Source organism: Nothobranchius furzeri, chromosome 18 (genome assembly GCF_043380555.1).
Source record: "Nothobranchius furzeri strain GRZ-AD chromosome 18, NfurGRZ-RIMD1, whole genome shotgun sequence".
Lineage (NCBI taxonomy): Eukaryota > Metazoa > Chordata > Actinopteri > Cyprinodontiformes > Nothobranchiidae > Nothobranchius > Nothobranchius furzeri.
The window spans coordinates 22,735,716-22,755,329 of NC_091758.1; the positions used below are offsets into that span (position 1 = coordinate 22,735,716).

Genomic DNA, 19,614 nt, shown 5'->3' on the forward strand with positions numbered 1-19,614 from the left:
ACTTCTGCGTGTGAGCGGTCTCTCAGCTGTGTGTGGATGCATGCTGTTTGTACGTGTGTGTGTGTGTGTGGGTGTGTGCGTGTGCATGCCTGAGTTAGTCGATTAGCGAGTGGACACTGTGATCAGGCATGCTGCTTTCATTGATCATTACCAACCCAGCTGCTCATACTCTGGACTCATCATGGAGACAGGGAAGGTACGGTAAATTTCTACACATCGCCTTCTTTATCAACATTTTTAATATAGGTAAACAGAAAGACACAAATTAAAACCATTTAAAACAAGAAGAAAGGGTTTTTTCTTCTATTTAAATGTGCTTGTTCTTGCTTCCATGTAGGTGGTTGTTAAAAAGTGAGTTTGTTCATCTGTCTGTGGGAGTGTGTGATTGTGTGTGTGAGAGTGTTTGTCTTATTAATGGTTTCCTTTCACTCGTGCAGCAAATAACAGGCACACTGGCTATAGCTGTGTTCACAGCAGCTCTGGGGTCGCTGCAGTACGGGTACAGTCTAGGAGTCATTAATGCACCTCAGAAGGTAGAGAACACGGATTCTGCTTTTAACCATCAAAGCATGTCTAACATTATACTATAGTGGTAATTTGATAAAATGTGTGTTTTATTGTCTCACTGTTATAGAACTTTTTATTTTTATCAATCCATCTAATTTTGAAAAGCATTAGAAAATATTTTGTTTTCTGTTAACTTATGAATCCTTTAACCTCTTCCTTTAAAGCTATGCTGTAAATTATAATAACTATTTTATGAATATAGTTGGATTTTTGCAACTTTATTTTTCTTTGATGGGCTGTAACTGACATTTTACAGCTTTTGGACCCACTTTTCTAAAGTCAGATATTATAATTTCAGGCAGTTTGCAATTTTTTGGTCCAACATGGAACAATCAAAAATCAGACGAGAGAAAAGAAAACGTTTAAATACGTCGTTGTCGTCTTCCTCCACTTATCCGGGTCCGGGTCGCGGGGGCAGCATCCCAACTAGGGAGCTCCAGACCGTCCTCTCCCTAGCCTTCTCCACCAGCTCCTCCGGCAGGACCCCAAGCCGTTCCCAGACCAGATTGGAGATGTAACCTCTCCGGCGTGTCCTGGGTCGACCCGGGGGCCTCCTGCCGGCAGGACATGCCCGAAACACCTCCCCGGGGAGGCGTCCAGGAAGCATTCTGACCAGATGCCCAAACCACCTCAACTGGCTCCTTTTGATCCGGAGGAGCAGCGGTTCTACTCCGAGTCCCTCCCGAATGTACGAGCTCCTCACCCTATCTCTAAGGCTGAGCCCGGCCACCCTACGGAGGAAACTCATTTTGGCTGCTCGAATCCGCAATCTCGTTCTTTCGGTCATTACCCAAAGCTCATGACCATAGGTGAGGATTGGGAGTAGATCGACCGGTAAATCGAGAGCCTGGCTTTCTGGCTCAGCTCCCTCTTCACCACGACAGATCGGCTCAGCGTCCGCATCACTGCAGACGCTGAACCAATCCGCCTGTCGATCTCCCGATCCCTCCTACCCTCACTCGTGAACAAGAACGAGATACTTAAACTCCTCCACTTGAGGTAGGACCTCTCCCCCAACCCGGAGTTGGCAAGCCACCCTTTTCCGGTTGAGATCCATGGTCTCAGATTTGGAAGTGCTGATCCTCATCCCAGCCGCTTCACACTCGGCCGCGAACCTACCCAGCAAGAGCTGAAGGTCAGAGCTGGATGAAGCTAGGAGGACCACATCATCCGCAAAAAGCATAGACGAGATTCTCCTTCCACCAAACTCGACACACTCCACACCACGGCTGCACCTAGAAATTCTGTCCATAAAGGTAATAAACAGAACCGGTGACAAAGGGCAGCCCTGGCAGAGTCCAACCCTCACTGGGAACAGGTCCGACTTACTACCGGCTATGCGGACCAAACTCACGCTCCTCTGGTAAAGGGACGGAATGGCCCTTAACAGAAAGCCACCCACCCCATACTCCTGGAGCGTCCCCCACAGGGTGCCCCTGGGGACACGGTCATAAGCCTTCTCCAAATCCACAAAACACATGTGGATTGGTTGGGCAAACTCCCATGCCCCCTCCATCACCCTTGCAAGGGTATAGAGCTGGTCCACAGTTCCACGGCCGGGACGAAAACCACATTGCTCCTCCTCAATCTGAGATTCAACTATCGATCGGACCCTTCTCTCCAGTACCTTGGAGTAGACCTTTCCAGGGAGGCTGAGGAGTGTGATCCCCCTATAGTTGGAACACACCCTCAGGTCACCCTTCTTAAAGATGGGGGCCACCACCCCGGTCTGCCACTCTACAGGAACTGCCCCCATTGACCATGCAATGTTGCAGAGATGTGTCAACCATGACAGCCCTACAACATCCATAGCCTTGAGATACCCAGGACGAACCTCATCCGCCCCCAGGGCTCCGCCGCTGTGTAGTTGTTTGACTACCTCAGCAACTTCTGCCCCCGAGATTGGACAGTCCATCCCCAGGTCTCCCGGCTCTGGTTCCTCTTTGGAATGCGCATGGGTGGGATTGAGGAGCTCCTCAAAATATTCCTTCCACCGTCCGACTATAGCCCCAGTTGACGTTAGCAGCTCCCATCCCCACTGTAAAAAGTGTGAGCGAGTTGCTACCTTCCTCTCCTGAGGCGCGGGACAGTTTGCCAGAACCTCTTTGGAGCCGATCGATAGTCTTTCTCCATGGCCTCACAAAACTCCTCCCACGCCCGAGATTTTGCCTCGGCAACTGCCACTGCTGCACCCCACTTCGCTATCCGGTACCTGTCTGCTGCCTCCAGAGACCCACAGACCAGCCACGCCCTGTAGGCCTCCTTCTTCAGCCTGACGGCTCCCCGAGCCTCTGGTGTCCACCAGCGGGTACGGGGGTTGCCACCACGACTGGCACCGGCCACCTTGCGACCACAGCTAGCAACAGCCGCCTCAACAATCGCAGAGTGGAGCAAGGCCCACTCAGAGTCAATGTCCCCCACCGCTCTCGGGACGTGGTCAAAGCTCTGCCGGAGATGGGCATTGAAGACCGTCTTAACAGGTTCTTCTGCCAGGCGTTCCCAGCAGACCCTCACTATGCGTTTGGGTCTGCCAGGTCTACGCAGCATCTTCCCCTGCCATCTGATCCAACTCACCACCAGGTGTGATCAGTTGATAGCTCCGCTCCTCTCTTCACTTGGGTGCCCAAAACATACGGCCGCAGGTCAGATGATATGACTACAAAGTCTATCATCGACCTGTGACCTAGGCTGCCCTGGTACCAAGTGTACCGGTGGGCATCCTTATGTCCGAACATGTTGTTCGTTATGGCCAAACTGCGGCTTGCACAGAAGTCCAATAACGAAACACCACTTGAGTTGAGATCAGGCGGGCCGTTCCTCCCAATCACACCCCTCCAGGTCAAGCTGTCATTGCCCACGTGAGCATTGAAGTCCCCCAGCAGGACAATGGAGTCCCCTGATGGAGCACTATCTAGCACTCGTCCCAGGGACTCCAAAAAGGGTGGATACTCTGAACTGATATTTGGCCCTTAAGCACAAACAACAGTCAGGACCCGTTCCCCGACCCGAAGGTGCAAGGAAGCTACCCTCTCGTCCCCCGGGGTAAACCCCAACACACAGGCAGAGAGTCTTGGGGCTAACAAAAAGCCAACCCCAGCCCTCCGCCTCTCACCCGGAGCAACTTCAGCAAAGGAGAGTGTCCAACCCCTCTCAAGGACTTGGGTTCCAGAGCCAATGCTATGTGTCGAGGTGAGTCCGCTTATATCTAGCCGGTACCGCTCAACCTCTGCCACAAGCTCACGCTCCTTCCCCGCCAGAGAGGTGACGTTCCATGTCCCAAAAACCAGTTTTCTTGTCCGGGGATCGGACCGCCAAGGCTCCCGCCTTGGTCTGCCACCCGGTCCACATTGCACCGGATCCTTCATGTTCCTCCTGCGGGTGGTGGGTCCACAGTTGGATGAGCCCATGTATCCAGTTCGGGCTGGGCCCGGCCGGCCACAAGGCGCTCGCTCGCTCGCGGGCCCCAACCCCAGGCCTGGCTCCAGGGTGGGATCCCGGTAACCCTCCGGGCCGGGTACTCCGACTCTTTGAATTTACTACCATGAAAGATCCTGTGAACAGTTCTTTGTCTAACCCTTCACCTAAGACCAATTTGTCATGGGAGACCCTACCAGGGGCACAAAGTGCCCCAGACAACATAGCTCCTAGGATCATTAGGGCACTCAAACTCCTCCACCACGATAAGGTGACGGTTCAAGGAGTTTAAATACATTAACATAAAATTTAAATGATTTTTATTCATTTAATAATGGAAAGAAAATAAATATAAGGAAAAAATTTAAAAATAGCTTACAATTGGATTGCAATGGTCAAAATAATATGTAAATTAAAATAAGTAAACTGACTTTAATACATTTTAGAACTCTACCAACCTTTCTAAAGGCTAATAGGACCAAAAAACAAACAAAAAATACCATAAAAACTAATTTAGATGATTTGATTAAACTGTTTAAAAATAACAAATAATAATGTATTGATGTAAAGAAATAAATAAACTTGTCAAATATGTTTATTACTAAACTAACATGAATAAATGAATAAAAAAGAAAGAAATAACGTGATGAAAACATTTCCTCAAACTAATGTTAAGTTAAAAAATAAAACCTTATAACCAGTGATAACCCGCTCCCGTTATTTCTTTATATTTGACTTTCATATTGTCTCTGTGCATCTGCGTACCAGATCATCGAGAAAAATTATGCCCGCTCGCTGGGTTTGCTGTCTGAGAGGCTGGAGCAATCAGAAAATGGAACAGATGAAACGGGTTTCTCCGAGTCAAGAAACCACCCTGAAGTGGTCATGTACTGGTCTTTGTCAGTGGCCATCTTCTCCATCGGTGGCATGGTGTCCTCCTTCCTGGTGGGATTTGTGGGAGACCTGAGAGGGAGGTGAGAAAATAAGAAACACCGAGATCATAAAAAGAAAGCAAGGTTAGTATAACTGCTATTGAATTTCCTGTTGTGCAGGGTGAAGGGAATGCTGATGGTCAATGTTCTGGCTGTAGTCGCTGGACTGTTGATGGGTCTCTGCAGGATATGGAAGCCCCACATCATGGTCATATCAGGCCGTGCAGTCATGGGCTTCTATTGTGGTACATTGAAACAACTTAAAAAACTTCAATCTATGCATGAAATCATTAAGATATGGTCATATTTGTGCACATAATGTCTTAATATTTCACCATGTGTGTATTTCAGGGTTGACGTCTGGATTAGTGCCTATGTACATTGGAGAGATTGCACCCAAAGCGTACAGAGGAGCTCTAGGAACCTTACACCAGCTGGCCATTGTTATTGGTATCTTAATCAGCCAGGTGAGTCACTTGTTCGTTTATACTGTCTAAAACATGCTGAGCATGTAATCTGAACCAAAATGTGCTTGTTTGTAGGTAATAGGCTTGGACTTTGTACTTGGTAATGATGCAATGTGGCCGCTGCTGCTTGGTCTGTCTGGAGCCCCTGCAATCCTACAATCCCTACTGCTTCCTTTTTGTCCCGAGAGCCCGCGCTATCTTTACATTTTGTTGGGAAAAGAGCAAGAGGCTCGAAAAAGTAAGAACAACACATGCAAACGTTTGTCCATATTATAGAAAACTTCACTTTTCTCAGGAATTTAGAGAAATAAAATGATGTAACTGCACAGCTTTAAAGGGGACATAGTATGCAAAATGTAGCTTTTGCATCTGCTTATGCTCCCATGCGGGTCTCTACTGCTGCTACAAACACTCCAGATTTGAAAATAATCCATCCTTCCATTTTCTTTCAGTGTTTGGTTTTAAGAATAATTTGCCTAAAACAAGTAGTTCCCAAAAGACCCCATTTGTGATGTCACAAATGGTGAAAGTATCATAAAAATACTTTTCACGTGCTGCTGGAGGAGCAGCAGCTCTAACAGAGCCCCTCCTGGTAACCAGAGCTTCTCAGCTTACAGGCACATTACATTATACACTTGAGCTTTATTGAAGAAGCACTACCACAGTAAATTGTTGTTTTTCAAAGTTCGCGTCCACCTTAATGACATGTAATTAAAATTTCCAAAGCTTAGGATTTTTTTTCCCCTGATTGCTTTCATTGTGTGTTTCTATGCAGGCCTGCGTCGTCTAAAGGGGGCATATGATCCAACTCCTGATCTGGAAGAAATGAAAAGAGAAAAAGATGAGGCAGATAAGGAACCCAGAGTTTCCATCCTGTCTTTGGTAGGTCTCTACAAGAATAAAATTGCGCTCAAGTATTACTATAGCTGGCTTAAAACTCAAAAAGAGTACACAAATAAATGTTAATATTTCTTTCACACTTTGCCAATATGATCCTATTTTGTGTTCCCCCCTGAATGATGTGCACTTCTGCTCACTGTAAAGTTATAACTTGTTGTGTTTTGAAAACAAATCAGAACAAGAAAAGACGGCAGGATAAGGGCAAAACACAATGACATGGAACAAAAATTATTCCATGATATCTTTTTGCAAAAGTCAGTGACATTTCTCTCTACACTTTTATTTTCAAATATGAATGCTACAGGCTCCAGCAGCAGCTCTTTTCTACTTTAGTAGCAGCGCTGCCTGTCCATGCTTAGTTCATGTAACTGATCAACCAAGCAAAAAGGAACATTAAGATAATGTGTTTAGAAATAATTAGCTGATGTACTTTTATTCCCAAATAGGCCTAAATATGTTTGCGATGCCCTTTGTTGATTCCAGCTTGATTAAAGTAATTTTTATCTTTGCATTTTGATGCTTGTAAGTTTTGAACACCACTAAACAGCACAGTTCTTTAAAATGTGAACTCAGGATGCAAAATTTACCTAAATATTTGTGATTATGATTTAATTTGGTTGTAAAATTGTTCTTAAATATATTTAGAACAACTTTAAATACTAAACAGTTTTTTGGGGGCCTGTTTGAAACAATCCAAGCCAGCCTTCTAAACACTGTTCCTGGAAGTAAATAAACACACCCTCTGAGTAAGAATAGTCAGCAACTAAACTGCACTCGTAATCTTTTTATGAGTCATAAATCTTTAGTTTATTGGAAGATATTGAAAACACTCTTTAAGAAATATGTTTTATAGACGATTATAAGGTCCTTTTAATCTTGAATCCTTTTACATGCATATGAAAGGTAACAGCAGAATTAGACTTTTAGGTGCAAAATTTTTGATCATTTGAATAAAATCCACTCTTGCATAAACAATTATGACAATTCTCTATTGCATTTCTTGTTTTCTCGTTGACTTAAATTGTAAATTGTATTCTATCATCCAGTTTTATCTTGAAGTATTCCCTTTGCACACCTGTGTTAGTATTGCTCCCTGCTTTTCTATTTCTACACACCAAGCTGAATCAGCGAATTAATCAGTATTGAATTATCAGTTTTTTATTTTTATCCTCGTCTTTTATACATTACCCTTGCTTATTCCTTTGTTTTTGACGGATGACCACTTTTGTGGACTTTTGAACTGGGATGGGTTCCGCTGGTGTGTTGCGTTTGCCTCGCTAATTGCACTAGTTTAGTCTGGAACTCAAGTTTGTCCTGTGTCCCAGTCCTTCCTCTCCTCTGGAAAACATCACAAGAAATAATGTGCATTAGAAGTTTGATAAAAATGTGCTCTCCCATACTCTCTCCAAGATCTTCTCCTCTGTGTATAGACAGCAGCTGTTTGTTGCCCTTATGATGCACCTCTCCCAACAGCTTTCTGGCATTAATGCAGTAAGTGGAAAGTTTTTGTTTAATGCCAACATATTATATTTTTGAGTCACTGTAACTGGAAAATAAAAACAAAGAAATGCAAATGTAGCTTTCTAATTTTCTTGTGCTTTTGTGTCCAAGATCTTTTATTACTCCACAGCCATCTTTGCACAAGCTGGTGTCAGTCAGCCCGTCTACGCAACTATAGGAGTCGGTGTCATTAACACGGTTTTTACTCTTGTCTCTGTGAGTTTCTGTACATCCACACTCAGTAGACAATTAAGTTTGTAAAACTACACAGCTGGCTGCATTGGGTGTTTCAGGTGGCACTTGTGGACAAAGCTGGACGACGTACTTTGTCTCTGGTGGGTTTGGGAGGCATGTGCTGCTGTGCAGTTGCCATGACAGTGGGTCTCAAACTCCAGGTTTGTTCCATTTAAATTAAAATAGTGCTGAATAATCAACAAATATAAAGAGAAGAAAAAGGCTTGATTTTAGCATCCTATGCATTCAAATGATCTATGTGTAGGATCAAATTTATGTTTGATTCTGACAAAAATGTGTTTACTGGTTCCACCTGACATTACATGAATAAATAACCATAAGGCCACTGTTTGTACCCTGAACACTTGTGCACCACTTTATGTTTTGAACTCAGTGCTATCTGTTTCCCATGGCTCCTCTATTTCCTTCAGAATGACTTCTCATGGATGAGCTACGTCAGCATGTCCGCTATCTTCCTATTTGTGAGCTTCTTTGAAATTGGTCCAGGTCCAATCCCATGGTTCATAGTGGCTGAGCTTTTCAGCCAGGGACCTCGACCTGCAGCCATCGCTCTCGCAGGCTGCTGCAACTGGACCAGTAACTTCATCATAGCTATGACATTTCCTTACATACAGGTATGAGGACTGGATTATCACATCTAGCGTTCACTTGCAGGAAAATTAAATCAGATTTTTTTGTTTGTTTTATGATTTCTCACCAGGTTTGGTTGGATTGTTACGTTTTCATCCTGTTTGCCGTTTTGCTTTTCGTCTTTACCCTGTTTATTTATCTCCGTGTCCCCGAGACCAAGGGCAAAACCTTTAAGGAGATCGCTGCTGTCTTCCAGAAGAAACCTGGGACTCCCAAAGACAATGCTGAACTGCAGCAGCTCAAAACCTCCACAGATGCTTAAATTTGTATTAACCCAATTCAAAGTGGAACGTTTGACACTTCTGACTGAAATAACAACTATTTGTATTGTAATGTTTACACTGAATCAAAAATTCAAACTTGTATTGCAGTATTATCCGTTAAAAATTAATAAAAAATAATGTTTTATAACAACAACAAATTAGAAGATGACATATCTGTGACCCTCACGGCACCACTGAGACACATTTAACAATCAACGGCAACATTGATCCGACAGTTTTCCTCTCCACTGTCGCTTTATGCTTGCTTGGTATGAGGATTGCTGTATAGTCACTGACACTAGTCAGTGACTTGATGCAATTTGCTGGGTTCCTTATACAGGAAACATTATTTCTGATTGGCTTAATGAACTGACCTGAATTGGAATTTTTATTATGTGAAGTGCCTTGAGACGACTCTTGTCGTGATTTGGCGCTATATAAATAAACTTGAATTGAATTGAATTTCACCTAACAGTCAAACATGTAAAAATAATATCAAAGAACATTTTTATATTTATAAAAAGAAAAAAAAAACATTTTAAACAAGGGTGGACCATCTGACATACCAGGCACTTCCTAGTAGGCGGTTGCCCAAGGTGGGCCTGTCTGTGTTTGTGTTAATTTCATTGTGGAAAACAATTTTGGATACAAAAACAATCACCACTGATGGAAAGCTATATCCAAAGTATACACGATATGAGTTATACATCTAGATATTTTTTTCGTTCAAATTTCCACATTTTGCAAAGTGGAGGACCTCGATGACTTTGAACAGTTTGGAGCAGGGAACACATTTCGACACAACACCTGCCCTCCCTTTCGCCCCCTCCTTCTGTGATAAAGGAAACTCCACACATGCGAAGTGACTCTTCTCTTTCTGCATAACCAAGACACAAGGTAAGCTAAACCGACACTAAAAGTAACATTTTGGACCAAACGTGTCGCGCTGAATAACACGTTTATTTATGTTTTTGAAGCGCCGTAGCTAATGTGTAATAACAGGCGGGGTTTCACCCAGGGTGGTGAAGTATATTTGGAAGTAGTGAGTCCATGTTTAGCTGGATAAAACATGACGGGCTGCTTTAGCTAACATTCGCGGCCAGTTTAATTGATGCTCGCGGCGTTAGCGAGCTAACTGGACTAGCTTGTCCAGAAATAGGAACGAAAACTGGAAGCTGAGGCTAGCTGAGTGGGTTAAAGCTGCCGTGTCATATGCTCATCTGGCCCGACTGCCACGTAGTTAATGGGCTTAGCTCTCTACTCTGCCTAGCCTCTGTTAGCTAAACTGAGCCTTTGTTTGAACTGCTCTTCCCAAAAGCTGGTAGCTAGCATGTAAAACACTTTTAGCATTGTTCCACAAGCAATGTGCTAAATAAAACTGACAAGTCAGCATCTCAAAGTGCAGACAAATGTGATCCATTAGCAAGCAACTTTAGCTGTTAGCGTTCGGAGTGCAGGAGGTTGCACCATCTAGGTACAGACATTTGGATTGTTAAAAGGTAACATGTTTGGTATGAATAATATTTTAAGATAACATCTTAACCACTAGTGTCCTAAAGACAAATATAAGTGTAAAAATTCTGTCAAGTCACAGCTCTTGTGTTTTTTATTTATGGTTTTATTTTAAATATCTAACATTAATAAAACCAATGTGTGTTCTATGTAAACAAAAACTGGATAATTTACAGAAAAACAATATGAATTCACTTAGTTATTTTTTTTTTCATTTTGTCTATCTCACTGGTTAACTTTCTTTTTAAAAAGTAATAAAATGTCTGATTTGAAGTGAAAGAATAGGTTGAAAATATTAGTTTTTAGGCACCAACTCAAGGTGTGGTCCAAGGCAGTATGTGTTGAGTCACACCTCCAGTGAATGTGGACATACCGGTTTACACCACTAGAGACAACTCATTGGACACTCAGAAAGTAGCAGGACTAGTTTTTCCTCACTTTTAACTTTTTTGCTCTTCTACTTGCATGGGTTGGACAGAGCAACTCGGGGTCCACAATGGCAGATGATGACTTCTCCACCGCAGATGCTGGCGCCTCAGCAACTTACCCCATGCAGTGCTCTGCACTGAGGAAGAACGGCTTCGTTATGCTGAAAGGACGTCCCTGTAAGATAGTTGACATGACTACCTCAAAAACTGGCAAGCACGGGCATGCCAAGGTAACATCTACTTATGCATCCTTTGGGATTTAGAGCCAAAGGCCCTTCTGTAATTTAGCCTGGTGTTTCCCAGTTTTTTTATTTTTTTTTATACGTAATCCTAAACTCTCTTTGGTCTCCAGGCTGGATCTAATGAGCTTATTTATATTCCCAGGTGCACCTCACTGGACTTGACATCTTCACTCAGAAGAAGTATGAAGATATCTGCCCATCTACCCATAACATGGATGTTCCAAATGTGACAAGGAAAGACTACCAGGTGAGATTATTGCTATTCAGAAATGCATAAAATGAGTTCCGAAAAAACATGATGGTCGTGAAACTAAGAATATCTAAACTCTACAAGCAGAGGAAAATTCCCCATCATCCTGTTTATTCTTAGCTTGTCTGCAGCACTATGGAGCAGAACCACTGCAGTCAGGTTGCTGCTTCAAGTCTGCTCTGCTCAATACCGCTGCAGGATTATGGCAAGCCACTGTAGCATTTAATTCACAAACGCATCCATCTTTGAACATAATTGAAATTGGATTATTGCTAACCCGTACATAGTGGACATTAGGGCTGCAACAACGAATTGATAATATTCGATGAAATGTGTTGGCAATGCTTTTCTTCATTGATTTGTTGTGTTGCGCAACTTTTTTTTTTTTTTGTGTTGTGCAACCTTTAAGCAACCCGTCAATGTGCGCAGCTCATCTGATGCAGCAGCAGAGCAAACCGAGGCAGATTAGAATGAGACACACATGTCACACATGTAATTATTAGATGCCTTTTACCGGCACACACTGTGCTGATTTATGTGCTGTGGAGGAAAACAGAGAAACCAGCAAAGACACAGAGGCAGAAACAGTTCAAAGTTTGGTCTCAAAAGTGTAACTACAAGCAGATTAGCTAATGCTAGCAGGTAGCAGGCTCACGATCAAGTGGGCTCCAAAAAAAAAAACATGATGGTTGTGAAACTAAGAATATCTAAAGTCTGCGAGTGGAAGAAGAGTCCCCATCATCCTGTTCATTAGCTGTCTGCAGCGCTACGAAGCAGAACCAGCGCCGCTGCAGACAGATTACTGCTTCAAGTCTGCTCTGCCCAACGCCGCTGAAGGATACGGCAAGCCACTGTAACATTTAATTCACAAACTCGTCTGTGAACATAATTTAAACTGGATGATTATTAACCCCGTACATAATAGACATGTCACCAATACATTTTTAGCTGTAGAAACTAAATGTTATTAACATTTCCAGTAGCTACTACTGAACATGTTAACGAAATACATTACATTTACTGATCATATTTTAATTAAGAATATATTTAGATGATGGCATGTTTTTTTTGCATGCTATTGAACTGTTTTCTTATCATGTTTTGTTGTAAAATAAAGGAAGGAGAGAAAAATATGCGTCCCTAGCAGTTTTAAAAATATCCTGTTTAACCCGATTACCGTATTTTCCGGACTATAAGTCGCACTTTTTTCATAGTCTGACTGGTCCTGCGACTTATACTCCGGAGCGACTTATATACCAAATTATGTATACCGCGCTGCCGTGGACCGGCTCCCGACCAGGAATAAGCTCTGCCCCGCCATCCCCTGCTGGAGACCGTGGCGAGCTGCTGCGGGCCAGGCGGCTCCGACCCAGGAATGAGCTCCCCTGTCCCGCTGGGAGGGTTTCAAACACCGCCATCACCTGCTGCAGCCTGTGGTGGGGTGCTGCGGGCTGGCCCAGGAATGAGCTTGCAATGTGAAATGCTTGGTCTCAGATTTTGTGAGAAAAATAATAAAATTTCCCCCCAAAATGCGACTTGTAGTCCAGTGCGACTTACATATGTTTTTTTCTTCTTCATTATACATTTTATGGCTGGAGCGACTTATACTCCGGAAAATATGGTAATCGAGTCGAGACCCCATCAGATTCATCGATGATCCCAAAAATCGTTTGTTGCAGCCCTATTGCTGACCAGCTTTAAGGCTCAAGTGATCTTTGCAATCTAGAGAAAGAGTTTTATGGTCCTTTGGTGCTGGATTTAAAGTCTTTGCATTGGGTTTCCCTTTGTCTTGTTGTTTTGATTATTTGCCTGATGTTAGATAATCGATGTGTCCGATGGTTTCCTGGCCCTGATGGATGATAATGGAGAAACCAGGGAGGACCTTAAGGTGCCAGATGGCGACTTGGGCAAAGAAATTGAGAAGAAATTCAGCGGTGGAGAACAGTTTATGGTACGTTTTATGTGTTTGTGGAAGAGAATAATCAGCATGCTGGTATCAGCTGGTAAACGTTGATTTAACCTATTGGAAACCTTTTCCAATCATGTTAGATTTTCAAACTGTCTTACCTACAAAACTATTAAATGATTGTTGCTTTTATTTCTACTTTCCAATGTCAGGTTTCTGTGTTGAAAGCTGTAGATGAAGAGCATGTAGTTGGCACCAAGAACATGACTTCTTAATGAGCCCCAGGACAGCGTTGGAGACCTCATCTTCCTATTGTCCTTTATGGTTTTGAAGCTTCACCAAAGCTACTGGCCTTCACCCCACATTTCCGCCTGTGCCCCTGCTGTCAGCTGTAATCTGGAAACTGGACTTGGTCAGCTTCAACTATACCTCAGACTCAGGCCAGAATTCTCCTCGGTCAGTCCAGACATCCAGCCATAACTTTCCTTTTACAACCACACTCTGGTATTATTTCACGTTTCTGATCATGTTCCAGCAACACATTGCATTCCAATCAGAATGGAGATTTGTGTTTTGGGTGCGTTGTGTAGAAAATATTAAAATAACTTCCAAATTTGATTGTAATTTCAACAAAATGGATTTGGATGGCGTTGCATCTCCACTCAAGCATGCTCCCCACGTGGTTCACCGCTCTGAGAATGCATGTACATTGCATATGACATTATTAGCCGGACCATGCCTTTGCGCCTCTGATGACACATCCATCCATCCAAGTGCACAGCTCATGCCTTAGCAGGCATGTATTTATGTAAACAGCATTTTATTTACTCTTCACTTAGACTGCAGATCTGCAGGCGAGTTTTCTACTGCATGTAGCCAGGTCTCAACGGTTCGTCTTCGCTAGCTGACGACTCGGCTGTCTCAGCTGCCTAACAGGCTATGGGACAGAGAATGACGGGTGGGGCCATTTCCTCTTCTATGCTATGAAACTTTATTTTCACTTGAGGCCTTTACAAGCTGACAATAGAGATATTATTTTGAAAGAACTAAAAAAAATGTAGAAACTTTTTATGTTGTAATCTCATTATGTTTTAGTTTAGTGGGAACAAATATACATGCTTGAAGCTAAAGTTGCAGCAGCAGAGGGAAAGTGGTGACAAGAACCCTGTTAAGCTTTGTATAACGGAACCAAACTTTAGGGGCAGCAACAGAAGTCGGCGGGTTTGTTACGGCCCAACACTTTTTATCTTATTTTATTTTACAAACGTATGAGATATTTAAGGTTTAGGGGCAAAAATTGCACACAATAATATAGAATTGTAATGTTCAATGATTTCACAAAGTATTGCAAACATTTTACTCATAATATTAGGAGAACGCTGAGAGATGCATCTACATGCTTTGCATTCATATGGTTGTTCTAGAACTTGCAATTATAAGCATGTTGCCCCCCCCCCCCCACCTCCTACCTACCATACATAGTGAATGTTCCTATGAACATGTTCTAATTGTATTTACATCATATTTAAAGCACTGCATCTTAAAATTTTTTTTGTCATTGTTAATTGTTCTAATGGGAACTTTTGGTCTTAGTGAAGAAGCAAGGCTCTTTAAGAATACATGTGTTGTTTAGAAGATACTAATTACTGCCATTCAGCTGCAAGAATGACACACTTAGACTAATCAGAAAGTTATTCAGTCGCAATGAATGGAAAAAAGCAATACTTTTAATGAATGAACCTGTGTTCTTGCAAAAAAAGGCTGTTAAAAGCTCAGAAAAGACGTTTTGAAACTGGTTTCTGTAGCAGAATCCATCGTTTCCTTACGAGTAAGGACAATGTTTACATGATGTTTATGCTTAAAGTTGGTTTTAAACAGATTTCCTAGTTGTGTGTAAACACAGATTGTTACTTTGACATGTGAAGATGTTCTGTTCAGTGTGCAACAGCAGCCGGTCTGTTTTTTTTGGGGGGGGGGGGGGGGGGGGGGGGGGGGGGGCGCTCATCATCCCTCAAGTATTTTAAAAAAAAATCTGTTAAGACACAGATGATTTCCACTTGTGTCTTGCATCTTTTCTTTTCCTTTTTTTGTCATTCCAGTATTGTTCAGAGTGATGTTTTTAACCGCCGTGAGAAAAGCTACTTTTAAAATAACTGCAAACATGTCAGAAAACTGAAAATAGAAGGTGAAGCCATATGACTGTATTCCAAACCCTTCAGAAGCAGCGTAGTAGAAACCCGTCTTTCATCATCACTAGGCTTTGTGAGGCAGACATGCATGTCAAAACCAAGCGCCTAGTTTTAACTTCATAAGAAAGTACTTATAGCGCTTCAAAGCTTCACTCTAACTAAAGAGTAATACGTGTAAAGAATGTGCCGGAGAACCCGTTGTTTCCGGAACTTATCTTTTTGCTAAATAAATAAATCTGTGCAGATGTTAATCAACCTCATGTTAGCATTCCACTTTTCTGTTGTTTTTATATATATTGCATTCATGTGCCTGTAATAAAACATTTTGCCACCTTAAAAACAATATTATATATATAGAATTACTAATTAATTTCTGCTCTTTAAGGCTTCTTTGCTCAACTCTTACAAAAAGAGCGTCTTCCTTAATAATTGTTTGTCCTTAAATCCCTTTGTCCTCCGTTTTTAGTTATGCTGCTCGCTCATTTCTGCTGTTAGTTTTAATTCGAGGCATGCTTACAGTGTAATGAAGGGGTGTCCAGACATTTTAAAGGGACAAAATGAAAGTCCTCTTGTGCCACAAAAACTAGATTAACGCAAACATTACTTTATGGTAATTTTTAATATTTGTTCTGCGGAAAATTAGGAGTCATATCACTAAAAGCAAATCACTCTGAGAGCCGCACTTTGGACGTGCCTGGTGTAAGGTATTGACTTTTTCCCTACAAGATCTGATCCTAGATCAGATCTTGTAGGGAAAACTGATCAGTGTTCTACATTGAGTAGATGAGTTGTTTTAAGTGTTACCAGTGAGGATGGCAAGTTTTGTTGTTAATTGGACTGCGTTCTTATGGTTTTGGAAAAAAATGTTGTTACTTTCTTAAAGATGTTTCACTTTCAACAGGGCTATTTCTTTCTTTTTATTGCAACAGTTAGTCGTGTGTTTGTATGCTGAGACCATCGGCGTAGGCTACAGTCAAATCAAATACTACATGGTCTTAGATTCTGTAGGTTCTTAAAGTGGTTTTCATCACAAGTGTCTTTTCTGTTTTGGTTTTCAGGAGGGAATGCGATTTTTCGTTTCCACTTGATTTTTAGGATGTTAGACGCATATTTTATCAGTTCTAACTGATTTGTAACAACTTTCCTAAAAACGACTATTTGTTTTGTTTTCTTTGTGTTTTGCAAAATAAAGTTCATTCAGATGTGACCGGCTACAAGTAATTGCAAATCCTTTTTTTTCCTAATTTATTTATTTTTACACATCCCCTAATTAAAGATGATTATTTTTAGTTCAAAATGTTATTTTTTTAGGTTGATGTTTAAAGAGCAAGTCACCCCCTACCACAGTCCTACTCCACTCCCGCTTCTTGTTTGACAATGGCAACAAATGCTGTTGCCTGGCAGACTGAAAGGGTGGAGCCACAAAACACACACACACACAGGCTCACAATGACATTGTGACATCATAATGTACAAGCTAACATCATAATGTACCTCTAAGCCAATGGCGATGGCATATTTAAATTGAAATGCTGTGCAGAGTTTTTACCTGACAAGGGCACAACACTTGACAGTTTTAGGCAGAATATTTAAATTTTAACTAAGATGCACTAAAGTGCAAACTTATTGACTACATGTGTCTGCAGCATGGTTAGACATTCATTTATATAGTTAATCAGCAAAAAAAAAAAGTTGATTTGGGGGTGACTTGCTCTTTAAGGAACTGACACTTATAATTGGTAATTCATTTTTGACTTATCTATGAAAACTAGAGTTAAAAAATAAACAGCTTTTTCTGGAAAGGAATTTTTTTAACCCTTTGATGCATAATGGTCACTACAGTGGACAGGTACTCCAAATTGTTATTTGTTTTTGCGATTAAGCACAGCTGTTGAAGACTTTATTGCATTTGAGCCCCTCCATTTGGACTTCAGCAAGTCAAGCCAACATATTTCATTTTCAGAATGCATGCTGTCCACTGAGGTGGACGTGTAATAAACTATGTATAAATTAAATGTTGCAAAAAATATGTAAATATGAAATTTGTTTCATTCACACCTAAAGATGAATCAAAAAAATTGTTTAAAAAATCATGGATGAAGATTTCATAATTCATGCATCAAAGGGTTAAATTAAACGTTAATAAATTACACTGTATTAGCTTCATTTAACAAACAAAAGTGGGAGATTGTTTTCAGTGTCTTGATTTTAGGAACAATTCACTGGAGACTAAACATTTAGATCTGGAAACGGGCTGTTCTGGTGATAAGTGTGAAGGCTAAACTTGTTCAAAGACTAATCTAACTCAAACTATTTAGGCACAGCTGAAGGAATTTATTAGCAAAATCTTAGTAAAATAATCAGGGAATCAATTTAACCTGGATTTATGGAAAGTAGGGCTCCCTTTGGCAAAGATGGGTCAGTGTTAAAAGTGCTATATATTTAAACAACATTCTGCTCTTCCTTAATAAACAGAATAACTGGGTTATTGCTTAATTTGGATTACTTGGATGAAAAAAAATGAAGTCCCATTTAAATTATCTGAGATTTTGAATGATTTGTTTCCATTCAACAAAACTTCAAACGTTTGTATAAATAGAAGAAAACAATTTGGAGCACAGCATTCTACTTAAAGCAATTAATATCCCATAAATGTTGGTTTTAGATCGTCCAACACACTCTTCATTTGTTGGCTTTCATGACTGACTTATTTTACAGACTTGACACAAGGCACACAAATAATTTAATATTCTTGGAGGACATTCCCTCAGATGTACAGTAGATGGCAGTATATCATCACTGATACTGAACTGTGTTTATTCAGAACGTTGGATGACAGTGTTCAAACTGTTTAACTGTACAACAAGCAATAGGGGATCTAAATAAAGATATAAAGTGTTTAAAGTTGTGTGCAGCAATAGTGTAATTGTATTATACTTCGTTGTCGTAGAGAAGCCAGTAGAATACTTTATGAAATACCTTGTCCAGCGTTTGGACTTTTTAGGGTTGGGATTGCGGGGTGAGCTCTCGAGGCTTGGGGTTGTCCCTCAAGGCTGGTCTGTATTGGTGGGGGTGACAGTGTGCTGGGCTGGGCTGGGGGGTCTAAGTGTAGTAAGCCCCGATGGGTTTCCTTTGGCTGGGTGCTGGTGCCTTGATGTCTTCTGGCTAACGCCCCCTGTTGGTGGGTCCTGGGCTGCATTTACATTTAAAAACAAAACAACACTGTTAGTGACAAATCCATGTTCAACCCCCCCCCCCCCCCCCCCCCCCACACACACACACACACACACACACAGTACATGCCATTACAAATATGGACAATACTGTTTAACAATTCCTATTCAATTTATTTTTGTAGATTATATATATATATATATATTATACTGTTCTGCCTAAGTGCTTGTTGTCTATTTGTTGTGTACTGTTGTTCCTCCATTTCCCCCTCCCTGTATGTCTTGTTTCTCCTTGCCTGTCCACCACGATACGTAAGCCAGTGCCATCTAACATGCCACAAACACAATAAAGGCTGTAGGGAGCCCAAGTCTCTTCCCCTTGCATGAATGCAAGTCAACAGGGCTAAAAGAGCTATTTTCTAATCCACTTCACCATAAGCCCTGGATCGCACCTACAGTATGTTGTACTTCAATTTAAAAGAAAACTAATGATGGTTGTTTCGACCATGCCTGTATCGTACTTTGAGGTTGATCAGCTTGTAAAAGTTTGTAATTAGCATGGCCGCAAACCAAACATCGATACGTTGCATATGTGACGCCACTACTTAATCTCCTCTCCCCTAGCGTAGCTGCTACTTTCCAAATGGCCAGATTTACAGTGGTTCTTTCCTTCTGAAGGAAGAATTTCAAGTTCACTGAATATGAATTTGAATATGAACACATCATATGTGGCATTCATGGCACAAAACAAGCGGAATTAGAAAATAGCGTTTTTAGCCCCGTTGACTTGCATTCCGTTTTTGGTTCTTCCGGGGACCCGCGGTGCGGAAGTAGATGGGCGTGACTAAGGCTCTCTATAGCGCAACAGGAGGACTCACCCACAATCTTCTTGTAGAGTAAAACTGCTCTGGCACATTATGGCACCCAGATCAACCATTCTGTCTGCTCCAACTGCCAGGACAGCACAAGTACAAAAAAAGTGCTGG

At 41.7% G+C, this 19,614-nt stretch overlaps 2 protein-coding genes across 2 annotated transcripts; both read left to right on the plus strand.

Moving 5' to 3' along the window:
• Nucleotides 1–48: 48 nt before the first annotated feature.
• Nucleotides 49–9,086, plus strand: slc2a2 (solute carrier family 2 member 2). The gene is made up of 12 exons (XM_015969642.3): nt 49–196; nt 438–533; nt 4,750–4,955; nt 5,034–5,158; nt 5,265–5,380; nt 5,456–5,618; nt 6,156–6,262; nt 7,691–7,771; nt 7,892–7,996; nt 8,074–8,175; nt 8,446–8,649; nt 8,736–9,086. Exons 1-12 carry the CDS (start codon nt 182–184, stop codon nt 8,925–8,927), a joined length of 1,512 nt encoding a protein of 503 aa, XP_015825128.3. The 5' UTR covers nt 49–181; the 3' UTR covers nt 8,928–9,086.
• Nucleotides 9,087–9,684: 598 nt separating this feature from the next.
• eif5a2 (eukaryotic translation initiation factor 5A2) lies at nt 9,685–13,901 on the plus strand. The gene is made up of 5 exons (XM_015969643.3): nt 9,685–9,825; nt 10,919–11,098; nt 11,253–11,357; nt 13,180–13,311; nt 13,479–13,901. Exons 2-5 carry the CDS (start codon nt 10,937–10,939, stop codon nt 13,539–13,541), a joined length of 462 nt encoding a protein of 153 aa, XP_015825129.1. The 5' UTR covers nt 9,685–9,825; nt 10,919–10,936; the 3' UTR covers nt 13,542–13,901.
• The last annotated feature ends 5,713 nt before the right edge of the window (nt 13,902–19,614 follow it).

Coding starts and splice junctions, on each gene's coding strand:
- slc2a2 (XM_015969642.3), top strand. Junction 5,159..5,264: donor AGTCATGGGCTTCTATTGTG/GTACATTGAAAC, acceptor TGTGTATTTCAG/GGTTGACGTCTGGATTAGTG. Junction 7,772..7,891: donor AGCTTTCTGGCATTAATGCA/GTAAGTGGAAAG, acceptor TTTGTGTCCAAG/ATCTTTTATTACTCCACAGC.
- eif5a2 (XM_015969643.3), top strand. CDS start 10,937: ATGGCAGATGATGACTTCTCCACCGCAGATGCTGGCGCCTCAGCAACT. Junction 11,099..11,252: donor GCAAGCACGGGCATGCCAAG/GTAACATCTACT, acceptor TTATATTCCCAG/GTGCACCTCACTGGACTTGA. Junction 13,312..13,478: donor GCGGTGGAGAACAGTTTATG/GTACGTTTTATG, acceptor TTCCAATGTCAG/GTTTCTGTGTTGAAAGCTGT.